Below are 13,115 nucleotides of genomic sequence, written 5' to 3'. Positions count from 1 at the left end.
TGGTCGGAGAATAGTATGGAATGATGGTAAGAGTTTGGTGGTAGTAGTGGTGGTAATGGTGGTAAAGGTGGCAGTGGCGATGGTAGTGTGTGGTAGAGTTTGGGTAGTGTTTATGATGGTGCGTGTTGATGATGGTAGTGGTGGTAATAGTGATAGGGATACCAGTGTGTGTGTGTGTGTGTGGGCGACCGTGTGGTGTGACTGGTTGCCGCCGGTGGCATTATACGCACACACTCACCCCTACAGTACATACACGCACATACACTAACGTAAGGACACAAAAATACTCATACACTTACACGCACACATACACGTTTATAGGTATTTTCTTTTACTACGATATATATATACAGTATATCTCCCCTGCGCTTCTCCACCATTTATCATTGGGATAAAATATGATATATGATATGATTGTATATCCAGACACCTCCTACTGGGCCCCGCAGCCGTGTTCACCGCCACTAGTCAACTTGGCCGCCAGAGTCTGTCACACCTTCCCCCCAGACACTCGGGTAAAACTTGGCACAGGAGTTGGTGGAGAGTTAACCACCGCCTTCCCAGAAACTGTGGTTAGATTCTATTGATGGTAGACCAGAGTTTTGTGGTGTGGGTCATATTCTTTTGGACTAGTCTCGGTTCAGGGATTTTCTGTGTGTGTGTGTGTGTGTGTGTGTGTGTGTTTGGTGGAGCTTATCCATGATGTGCGTGTATGCGTGTATGTTTCATCCTATCATCTACTCATTGACCTAAATACCACCTACCACCTATCGAACCATCAACCAAACATATAACACCTGTGACACACCTACCACACACACACACACACACCTACCACACACACACACACCTACCACACACACCTAAACCATCTACCACATAATTATCACCTGGTAAGACTCTGTAGGTATCAGTAGTAACTCATTTATCACTACTAATACTGAAGACTTTTACATACATACATACACATACATACATACATACATATATACATACATACATACATACATACATACATACATATCACTTGGTATTTCAAAGAGAGTACACCAGGTGTTTTTAATTCCACTGGTGATTTAAGGTGGAGACGTGTTTGGTTTACATGATAACACTACTACCTTGAGGGACGCCATTGTTGTGTTTACCTGTCTAGGGATAAACTTTATTATTATATATTATTTTATGTTTTGTGTGTTCACCTGTTTGGATGTTGTAGGTTTCTCTCTCTCTCTCTCTGTCTTTTATCTTTCTTTCTCACTGTTTTTCTTTTTCTTTTTGTATCTCTCTCTCTCTCTCTCTCTCTCTCTCTCTCTCTCTCTCTCTCTCTCTCTCTCTCTTTTTTTTTCATTTTTATTGAGTTTCTCTTTATTTTGTTCGACAGTACGTTTATTATTATTATTATTATTATTTCTACTATTATTATTACCATTATTATTATAAACACCAATAACCTATTTTTAAAAGCCTCCAAAATTTTCCTCTAGTGTCGAAAACCACAATAAAAAAAAATATAATTTTAAGAATCGTTAACTAACACAGCCTTTGGGACACAGTGAACGGGGGAATAGCTTAATAACCCAGACCGCTGCTGTAGTACTCAACTAAAAGAACGAAACCAGGTAACATCTATATCAATTATTTTCTCATTGTCATTCTTTCACCTGTTATCTTAAACACCTCTTTCGTAATTATATATATCATGACCAAATACAAGAACAAAATAGATAATAAAGATTGAGAGGAAAAATACAAAATAAAAAGTTGTTGATGGATTTGGTTGAGTTGTTTTGTGAAGTAGGTTTGGTAGAGAGATGGATTGAAAGAAAGAAAGAAAGAAAGAAAGAAAGAAATAAGAAAGAAAGAAAGAAAGAAAGAAAGAAAGAAAGAAAGAACATAGGATAATAGAAAAATACACGAAGAAATGAAAAACAAGAAAAATATTAGATAATAGAAAAAAGAAGAAATCAGAAACAAGAGGAAAACAAGAAAATAAAGAAAAAACAGAAAGCAAAAATACCAAGATTAACATAGTAGAACAGAAGAAGAAGAAGAAGGTGAAAAATCAGAAAACAAAAGAAAGAGAGAGGAAGAACAATAACAGAAGCAAGAAAGAAAAACCAGAAAACAGAAAGCAAAATCGTAAGAAACATTACCACTTGGAGACTTATTATACCAAACATCCTAAATCATGTTCTAGTGTAGAGTCTCAGTGCTATAACGACGCCATTTTTATTCACGTTTCTTTTACCTTGAGTGCGATACTTACTCCCATCGCCTCAACATCTTTAAATATGTGTGAAATTTAGCGTGTGGATATTAAATTTTTATTAAGTCTAGGTAGAGCATAAAATAGCAACCACGAGAGAGTCTTAGTGTAATACCGCCGCCATTAATGTTATGGTAAAGTGATTTATTCTTATGAATGTTTGTATGGCCTGGATCTTCTTTGGTTAGGTGTAAGACCACGGGGGTTGCAAGACCTACCTAAGAACACGGGGGTTACAAGACCTACCTAAGAACACGGGGGTTACAAGACTTACCTAAGAACACGGGGGTTACAAGACTTCATTAAGAACACGGGGTTGTAAGACCTACCTAAGAACACGGGATTGTAAGACCTACCTAAGAACACAGGATTGTAAGACCTGCCTAAGAACACGGGATTATAAAGACCTAACCAAAAAACACGGGGCGGCGGCAGGGCAGGGCGGGGTTATAAGACCTTCACTAGGAACACGGGATTATAAACGGCGTCACACGGAACACACGGGAGGTTATATAAGAACGTCACTAAGACAACGGGAACAGGACGACAAGCTGTCAGATTTACATAGCAAGTATATAAAAGAGATTGTTCCGTGGTGAGGCGGCCGACCTGGTTATCTCATTATAGATGGTAATTCCCGAACCCTTTTTTTTCGAGGGGTGGGGGGGCAATGGAGGAGGAGAGGGAGGGGGGTGTCGGCCGGTATGGGTGTGTAAGAACTCCCTGGTCGAGATAATGCTATCCCACATGGGTTTATTATGGTCATTATACATATAGGTAAAGGTGTATTGATGGGTCTTAGTGCTAGGTTGAGGTCTGTGTCGCTGGTGTACCGTAAGGTGAGGATCCTTGTTTGTTTAACTGATTTTTTTTTCTCGGGTGTTGTGTCGGTAATCTGGTGGAATTTTAACCCTTTTGGTCATGGAGGTATTTTGCAAGGAAGGTAAAAAGAAAAAATTGAGAAAAACAATAATTGATGGTGATAATCGACAGAAGAATGACTCCACCAATGATACTTAGTAATTCAACTCTTGGGAAATTATTTGTTTTATTAATCTTTACATATTTTTTTGTAATTATGTAGTTCTGAGTTTTATATTATTAAAATTATTTACTTATCTTAAGTTAATTATTTTTTTAATGCATTATTTACTAAATATTTTATCACTCATCAAATAATTATCTTACTTATAAGTTATCAACTAAGCGAGGTTTTTCTTACTATTTAACATAATTTGCTTATTTTTTCAATTAAAAAAAATTACTCACGAAATTTAAAAATTCTTAAGTTACTTAATAATTAAGTGAATATTTATTTCCGATCAAATGTTCTTAAAATTCTTGTGAAAATATTCTTCAAATTGAATTATTTAAAGAATACTTTAACATATTCTTAATACCAAAAAAAATTAATAGGTTCAAAGTTTCTTTCGTATTTTTTAGATTATTTTATTCCTTCAAGAATTATTTCCAATTTTTTTAAATAATTATTTTCTTCTTAAACTTTACTTTTCGGAACAATTATATAGCAACAAATTAAAAAAAAATTAAGAAATAAATTATTTTCTTACTTTATAGTCCATTATCTATCACAAGTATCATTATTTCAATACATAAAAAATACTAACTTACATATCAAATGATTTACCAAAGAAAATATTCATTCTATGAATAAAATACTTGTAACTTTACCTATGAGCTCAATACTAAAGGAATCTTCCTACCTGTATACCCTAAATTGGGTAAATAATTTTCAAAGCCTAGAATTATACTAGTGGTAATATTTCAACGCGGATATTACATAAAAATATTATCTAATCGTAAGTTAGAGGATAACGGAGAGAAGCGACAATAGGCTGAGGTGACCGTCAGGTGAGTGAGGCAGTACAGGTGATTTATTTATTACCTGTGTCATTCACCTGTCCCCACGTGTCATAGTATTTATAGGTATTGATGTTACCTGTGCTTTTCCGCTATCTTTATTCTCGTATTTCTGTGTAGAGACTTATGTTGTGTGTCTGTATGTATGTGCGAGGATCTCTCTCTCTTTCTATCTTCCTCTCTCTTTTTATTCCCCAGGTAAAATGTCTCATATATTCCTTCTACAGAAAGTTTTCCCAAAGACAACACCAGGACCCGTGTGAGGAGACAGACAGACAGACAGACACAAACTTTTATATAATGTCTACATAATCTTCAATTCCCTGTTCTTTTATAGCTTATATAAACAATATATACTATTTTTTTTAATTTCTCTCAATATAAAGAAAAGTGTTTATCGTTTTGTTTATGTCTTTTGTATATTATTATAAGGACACTGAGGGATATATACTGTATATACCATCATTAGTGTATTATATATTTTTCCGAATAAACTTTGATATGAAGGATTTTACGATTGATGTAAATTATATTTTTTTGTGGCAATTGTAGTTTTTTATTACCGTAATTTATCAGTTCTTTAATATTTCCATAATATATACTTTTATCTATCATTAATCATTATTGTGATTCTTATTTTTTGTGTCTAAGACTTAAACAAATATATATTTCCTATCATACACGAAAGCATTAATACCTCTAAATATTTGTAAGTTCATTTAAATGTCATAAAGAAATATTAATTGTATTTTTCTATTTTTTCAAAGTATTTCAATATTTTTTTATCACGATAATATTTTCAGTGTTTATGTCTCTAAGGTATTTAGTTTTGTGAAGAATATATGTAAAGGGAAAGTAAAGAACAATATTTAAATTCCTGAACCCATTTCTAAGCAGTGAGTGTTGTTGAGGTAGTGGCGGGGTGTGGTCGCTGGCTGACACACACACACACACACACACACACACACACACACACACACACACACTGCATTCCAAACTCCAGGTAGGTTATCAACCTTCCGTATGCCACTACTACCACTAACCCACCACCACCCACCACCACCACCACCACTACTATTCGCCACTACCACACCAACCACCATTACCTACTACCACCCACCACCACCTATACTACTATCCCTACGACCACCATTATTACCAACCACCACTACTACCACCACCAGTATTACTATCTCCACCACCACCACCACTACCACCACCAACCATTGCTACTACTACCATCACCACCACCACCAACCATCGTTACTACTACCATCACCACCACCACCAACCATGCTATACTGCCATCACCACCACCAATATCGCTACTATACATCACCACCAACCACCACTACCACCACCACCACCAGCCCGATCCCCCACCACCACCATCCACCACCAACCACCGCCTACCACCAACCACCACTTCCTACCACCACCATCTTCACTACATTACACACCCACTCTCACCCCATCCTCCCCTTGAGTTAGACCCTTCAAGGAAAATACTGCTTACCAGTCACGTACAAAGGTGAAGGTGAGGTAAAGAAAGGTGAGAGATGTATAATAAGATGGATAAAAAGAGAAATTAAGAATTATATTTATAAGACACAAAGAGAATGAAATAAAGAAAGAAAGAAAGAAAGAAAGAAAGAAAGAAAGAAAGAAAGAAAATCAAATAAAACAATAACACAACCTTAAAATAAACTACCCAAAATAACAAGAAGAAAAAAAATCAGTAGATATATATAAAAAGAAAGAGCCCAGGTAAATACAATGCTCATTAGCTATTACCTGCAGCTGATCATCAGGACTGGAAGGTTTTAATGAACCGAGTGATCAGGGGAGATAATGTGACCCCGGCCCTTGTGATAAGGTCGACCAGGTGTAGCCAAAACAAACAACTCTGACCCATCTGTGTGACCTCCCCCTAGACATACACAAACATACATACATATATACACACACACAGGTAAATTATATATAAACATGAAAACATAACACACCTTTGTTTTACATCTGTACTTTGTCTAAGATTTACATGACAAGTTTGTTTACAGTGAGAGACTAAAGGATGTAAATGGTGGTGTGTATGTATGTATGTATGTATGTATGTATGTATGTGTCATTTATAACTATAGTAATATATAGTCTAATCCTAAATTTACTATATTATCTAACATACAATATAATTTATCCTATTTTGTATCCTACGCTTATGAGGTTACAGGTATTATGTAAATTACCTTGCTGTACCCTTAACACACACACACACACACACACTATACAAATCCGTCTCTAAGATCTACGAATGGAATATAATTAACACGAACGCTATAATGGAATCCAACTTCAGAAATACAATTATAAACAACGAAAAACAACAAATACTGTTTATACGTAGTAACTGACCAATCAACAACGACCACCTTTTACCCAGGATTATAATTTAACAAATCCAGGTGAATTTTGTTATACATGAACGACTCATAATGAAAAAGTAAAAAAAAAAATATATATAAATAAATAATTAACAAATCTTAGTGTGATCGATTAGTTATTGTATATATTAGAAACGAGACCCACCCCACCCCCCCCCAAAATAATAATAAATAAATAAATAAAAAAAAATCAGCGTTGGATTTTGCTTTCGTCGATTTAAGGAAAAAATAAAAAATAATAAATACGTTTCATTAACAACAACAACAACAACAACTATTACGGCTATCACCACCACCATTATCACCATCACCGACTTCCACCGCCATCTCCACCATTATCACCACCAGTACTTATACACCCTCCACCAATATCTCCAACTAACTTATTTTAACACCATCACTACTGCTACTACTACTACTACTACTATCGTCACTACCACCACTTTCATTTTTCGCTGTGGGGTTTTCGTTCATCTCGGCCGCCTGGTGTATAGCGGTAGCGGCGACGGCGGTGGTGGTGGTGGTGGTAGGAGTGGTGTTGGTGTTAGTAGTAATGTTGGTTTTGGTAGTTATGATGGTGGTAGGTAGATATGGTGATGGTGGTATTAATTATGGTGGTAGTTATAGTGATAATGTTGGTAGTTATGGTGACGATGGTGTTAGTGGTGGTCGTTATGATGGTGGTGGTGACAGGACCATTACTCACAACTCCCGGGTGAAGCTGTCACATAGGCGTAAGTGTCCGCTGACTTGACCAATTAAGCTGTGATGATGACAGCAAAAACAATTGAGTACAGCAGAAGTGGCAGCAATAGTGTACAGCAGAAGCAGCAGCAGTGTACAGCAGAAGCAGCAGTTTATAGCAGAAGCAGCAACGTAAGTCAAGGTGGCGGAGATAATGTTAATAGCAGGGTTAGTGGCGTAGGGCAAGGGGCGGCGGAACTACTAACAGTAGAGGCAGCAGTAAAGGGCAAGAGGTGGTGACTTCACTGGGTAGATGTAGCGGTGAAGGGCAAGGAGCGGTGGTCTTATTAACAGCAGAGACAACAGCGTAGGGCAAGGAGCGGCGATGGTGCTTATAACAAAGACAGCGGCGTAGGACAAGGGGTGGTGATAATATTAACAGCAGAGGCAGCGGCGTCGGACAAGGGGTGGTGATAATATTAACAGCAGAGGCAGCGGCGTCGGACAAGGGGTGGTGATAATATTAACAGCAGAGGCAGCAGAGTAGGACAAGGGGTGGTGATAATATTAACAGCAGAGGCAGCGGCGTAGGACAAGGGGTGGTGATAATATTAACAGCAGAGGCAGCAGAGTAGACAAGAAGCGGGGATTCTAACAGCAGGAGCAGTGGCTTACAACAGCGTCAGGCAGCAAGCGGTGAATTAACAGCAGAAGCAGAGACGCGTGGGTGTAAGAAGCGGTGACGTTATCAACAGTGTCATACACAAGTAACAGTGCTACAACAGCAGTAACAGCAGCGGCAGAAAGGAGGCTGTGATGACCCACTTAACACACACACACACTGCAGGTTAATGGAGGTAAGATCACACCTGGTTTAAATAATTCTCAACATTGAGTCACTTTCTACTTGTTATTAGCAAAAGTGTTTCGTTTTTCACCCCAAGAGGAAACAGTTCTCGGTAAAATGATTGTATTCTTGTCGTTCTGATATCTGGTAAAAGTATAATTGCACAAATTTTTCCTCTTAATTATCATGCACTTTTCTACTTGTCAGTGTAACACATTATCCTGCTTTCGACTTGTTGGAATCTTTTGTTTTTCTATCAGCAATTATGAGCATATATTATATTTGCGTACAGTAGATGTATTTTTTCTCAATATCATAACAGTAATTCTTATATTTTACTATTATAATTTATTACAGTTTGGGGGTTTGTGTTGACACCTACCTATCAAGGTGGGCTTCAGGTGCCTGGTGATCCATAAGTCACTGATCGGTCAAACATGGAAGGTGGTGTTGCTGAGATCCATTTTTTGAAGGGTGTAGGAGTTCACCTTGAGGGAGGCTGCGGTCCGCTTCAACATAACAATGCGCATTTTGGAGCAACATAAAGTCCATCTTGAAAATTCTGAAGATTCATTATAAGCAACGTCAAGACCCAACCCGAGGGCACTTGAGGGTCGGTCAATATTGCAAGGTAAACCGGGATGTTGCTGAGAGGAAGTTCACACCTTGGGGGACACCACGCTCACCCCGAGGTTTACTTATACAACGACAAAGGTTTTTTTTTTATCACTTCATTTATCTCTGAACAATTGTGTGAATTCTCAGAGCAATCAGGAGATGGACGCCGGATGCAGGTACACACTCCAGGTTGTGTATCTCCACGGGCCATAACAGCGTTGATGACCCTAAAGTCGGACAGGCCAGATAGATGACTCCAGGCTACAGGGCTCCATAACTTGCTACGAAATCCATCAGACCAATGTAGAGAATTTAATTTCTAGGCAACCGCTCCCGAAGTCTCGTAGGATAGCGTAGTGTTTCTGTGGCTGAGAAGGCTGGCGCACTCTGCCCCAGGTGACAGGCAGCCAGCGTGAGGGTCTCCAAAGGGACCGGTGTAGTGAACTGCAAGGCCTCGGAGAATGGTGTAGAGTGGCTCAGTAGGCCAGAGCAATTGGTCTCTGAGTATAAGTGGTTGACAAGACTGGTTCCTCAGGTGTAGGAGGAGGGCGCAGCGGATCGGTCTAGCAGGCAACATTTTGCACTCGCGGCGAGCCCTGTGATCAAGGAGCCCAACACAGGGACCAACGTGCTGTACCTCACACTTTAGGGGGCGGACGCAGAGCTCCTCAGATTCGCAGAGTCCTGCATAGTAGGTCCCATAGTCCAAGAGGCCGACGCACCTGGCCCCAGGGCGTAGGAAACCGTGATAGCGGACTAGGAGGTCGGCCCCTACGGTAAGCGTGGCCTGAAGGAGCAGCCATAACACCTGTACGGGAGGGACTCAGCCCGCGGCACACTGACATATAATAACAAGGCGTCTGGCCCTGCACTACCTGGACCAACACCTGGGCACAGGTAGCTGACCAGCATCACGGTGATGCTGGCCACGCTTCTACCCCACTCTCCCTCTCTCGGCCACTCGGACAATTACTGTCGCCTCTACGGGATGCTGCAGCCCGCCGCGGTGTTTGTGGAGGCGGGCGTGTGCAGCTGGTCCCCTGGGCGAAGGTGCAACTGGCGCTATGCATGCCCACTCTGCCGTGCCCAGTCACCTCAATACTAACCACGCTGGCAGGGTCTCGACCTCGCTTCATACCGGCCGGCAGGACAACCCGTTCTCTCGCCCGCCTACTACACCCTGCAGCACCGTCTCCACACCCAGCACCTCGCAATACCTGCACACTCACCCTTTACTACACCTACGGTGCCTATCACACTTACATACTCGTATACCCAAGTATACCCCTACATATGGAATGTAGGGGTACTTGCACATATGCGGGGTATGGAAGGGGGACGTCCAGGACGACTCATTATGCAGGTTGGTCCCGTCACAGGCAGGGTCCCCCGGGCTTTTGTTGCATGCTGGCTGCTGCACCCCTGTGCTGGTGATCTCCGGGGCCCTAACCCACGCTCGCACACACCCACTCCTCACCCCTCCGTCACCCCGTCCCAGAGACCAGTATCCCTGGCCCACAGCGCCTCGCCTATGCCCCGGCGTGGCGACAGATGGGCCGAGTACTGGTCTGAAACACAAGCCACCGTGGCACAATGACCACAGACGGAGATGTAATCGCTGGCTGCTTAATGACGGTGGATCGCCTGCCATGATCCACGACCAGTACAGCCTCGTGTACTGTGATGATGTGCCCGCTATACTGTCTGTCACTCACCCACACAAAGACCAGGACTCCTCGAGGTGCATTGGGCCGTCTCCTGCCTCTCCTTCCATAAGAGGAATAATTCGTATTGTGTTGCGGTGTTCACCCTCGTCTCTCTGTCGCTCGGTTACACACAGGGACGTGGAGAATCTTGTCCTGCTCGGTGTGTCCCTGCTCGGTCCATACGTTTTTTCACCATCACAGAAGTAGTGTGACTCACTCTGCAATGTTCTCAGTCTGATGCCCCAGTACTCTCTTGCCCCAGTACATTCTGACCCCAGTACACTCTTGCCCCAGTACACTCTTGCCCCAGTACACTATTGCCCCAGTACACTCTTGCCCCAATACACTCTTGCCCAGTACCTCTTGCCCCAGTACACTCTTGCCCCAGTAAACTCTTGCCCCAATACCTCTTGCCCCAGTACACTCTTGCCCCAGTACACTATTGCCCCAGTCCTCTTGCCCCACTCTGCCCCATCCTCTTGCCCCAGTACCTCTTGCCCCAGCTCTTGCCCCATACCTCTTGCCCCAATGCCTCTTGCCCCAGTACCTCTTGCCCCAGTACCTCTTGCCCCAGTACACTCTTTGCCCAGTACATTTGCCCCACCTCTTGCCCCAGTACCTCTTACCCCAGTACCTCTTATACACTCTTGCCCCCAGTACACTCTTGCCCCAGTACTCTTACCCCGACCTTGCCCCAACCTCTTGTCCCAGTACTCTTCCTACCTCTACCCCAGTACACTCTTACCCAATACCTCTTACCCCAGCCTCTTGCAAACACTCTTGCCCCAGTACCTCTTGCCCATGCCTCTTGCCCCAGTACCTCTTGCCCCAGCACATTCTTGCCCAGTAAATTCTTGCCCCATACCTCTTGTACACTCTTGCCCCAGTACACTCTTGCCCCAGTACACTCTTGCCTCTGTACGCTCTGAGTTCACAACTAAAAGCACTCCCTCCATTATTTACGCTTGTGCACACTCTCCCTCTCCTCTGTGCACTCTCCCTCTCATCGGTGCCTCTCCTCTCTGTGCACTCTCCCTCTCATCGGTGCACTCTCCCTCTCCTCGGTGCACTCTCCCTCGGTGCACTCTGGGTGGCATCACTTGTCTACCTCCCTGACTTCTCACTTGTAGTAGTTTACATTTTCAAGACAAACATGGAATGCAAGATGCAGCGGTGGTAGATGCAACGTTGCAGAGTTATGTCGCAGAGGTCGTCATAGTTTGTCACTACGTCCAGCTGGGGTAAAAGAAATTGTTTATGATCTGTGGTTTGACCTTTAACTTGACACAATATACAATATACAACACAGCCTATAATACGGCCTATACCACAGCCTATAACACGGCCTATAACAACCTAAAACACGGCCTACAACACAGCCTATAGCAAACAACAGTCTATAACACGGCCTATAACACACGCTAAAACACAGCCTACAACACACAACACAGCCTACAACACACAACACAGCCTACAACACACAACACAACCTACAACACACAACACAGACTACAACACACAACACAGCCTACAACACACAACACAGCCTACAACACACAACACAGCCTACAACACACAACACAGCCTACAACACACAACACCAGACTACAACATACGGCCTACGACCTACAACACAACACGGCCTACAACACTAACACAGCCTACAACACACAACACAGCCTACAACACACAACGCAGACTACAACATACACAGCCTACAACCTACAACACACAACACGGCCTACAACACACAACACAGCCTACAACATACGGCCTACAACCTACAACACACAACACGGCCTACAACAACATTCAACACAACCTTTAACACAACATACAACACACAACACAACTTACAACACACAGCCTACAACACTCCTACAACAACATAGCCTACAACACATAACACAACCTACACACACGGCCTACATCCTACAACACACACAACACAGACTACAACACAACACAGACTACAACACAACACTCAACACAACCTATAACACAGCCTACAACACACAACACAACCTACAACACTCAACACAACCTACAACACACAGCCTACATCCTACAACACTACAGACTACAACACAACACAGACTACAACACAACCTCACAACCTATAACACAACCTACAACATACCAGCCTACAACACTCAACACAACCTATAACACAGCCTACAACATACAACACAGCCTACAACACACAGTCTCAGCTACAACACACAACACAGCCTATAACACAGCCCACAACACAGCCTACCACAGCCTACAACCTACAACACACAGCCACATCAGCCTACAACACACACAGCCTACAACACAATAACAGATGAGGCTTAACCTTCAGCGTAAACTCCCCTGACCTGAGTGAAGCTAGACCACCACCGAGAGACTCTGAGTTGCACAACAAATTGCAACATCCGATGAACTTGCAGACTCCACACCGCCCGCTGCCTCATGCTTATGCAAATTATTTTTTTTATTTATGAAACGGTGGGGTCGCTGAGGGCTTGATGGGGGGGGAGGAGGAGGAGTGAGGAGGGAGGGAAGGTGTATGGATCGAGGGGCCAGGTGGTAGAGAGAGGGGGGGAGAGGGAGAGGAGAGGAGAGAGAGGGAGACACAACTAAGTTACTGATAAGATTAAGGAAGAAGGGAGGACTAAAGATGTCTT

The 13,115-nt window shown here is 42.4% G+C and overlaps 1 protein-coding gene and 1 long non-coding RNA gene across 3 annotated transcripts in view; one reads left to right on the top strand and one right to left on the bottom strand.

The window, feature by feature from the left end:
• The window catches only part of LOC121879700, a 79,033-nt gene extending 69,176 nt beyond the window's left edge, over positions 1-9,857 (bottom strand). Inside the window, exon 1 of one of the 2 annotated variants that reach the window (XR_006091399.1) lies at positions 8,502-9,857. This is a non-coding gene — a long non-coding RNA (uncharacterized LOC121879700). The remainder of the gene's footprint in view (positions 1-8,501) is intronic. The other variant, XR_006091398.1, reaches the window with a different exon arrangement.
• Positions 9,858-10,680: 823 nt separating this feature from the next.
• LOC121879704 (vegetative cell wall protein gp1-like) lies at positions 10,681-11,559 on the top strand. The gene has a single exon (XM_042386449.1). The coding sequence runs from the start codon at positions 10,681-10,683 to the stop codon at positions 11,557-11,559; it is 879 nt and encodes a 292-aa protein (XP_042242383.1).
• Positions 11,560-13,115: the final 1,556 nt, after the last annotated feature.

The sequence above is a fragment of the Homarus americanus genome, unplaced genomic scaffold, assembly GCF_018991925.1.
Source record: "Homarus americanus isolate GMGI-L3 unplaced genomic scaffold, GMGI_Hamer_2.0 scaffold60362, whole genome shotgun sequence".
Classification (NCBI taxonomy): Eukaryota; Metazoa; Arthropoda; class Malacostraca; order Decapoda; family Nephropidae; genus Homarus; species Homarus americanus.
This window is presented reverse-complemented; position numbering and strand designations above follow the sequence as displayed.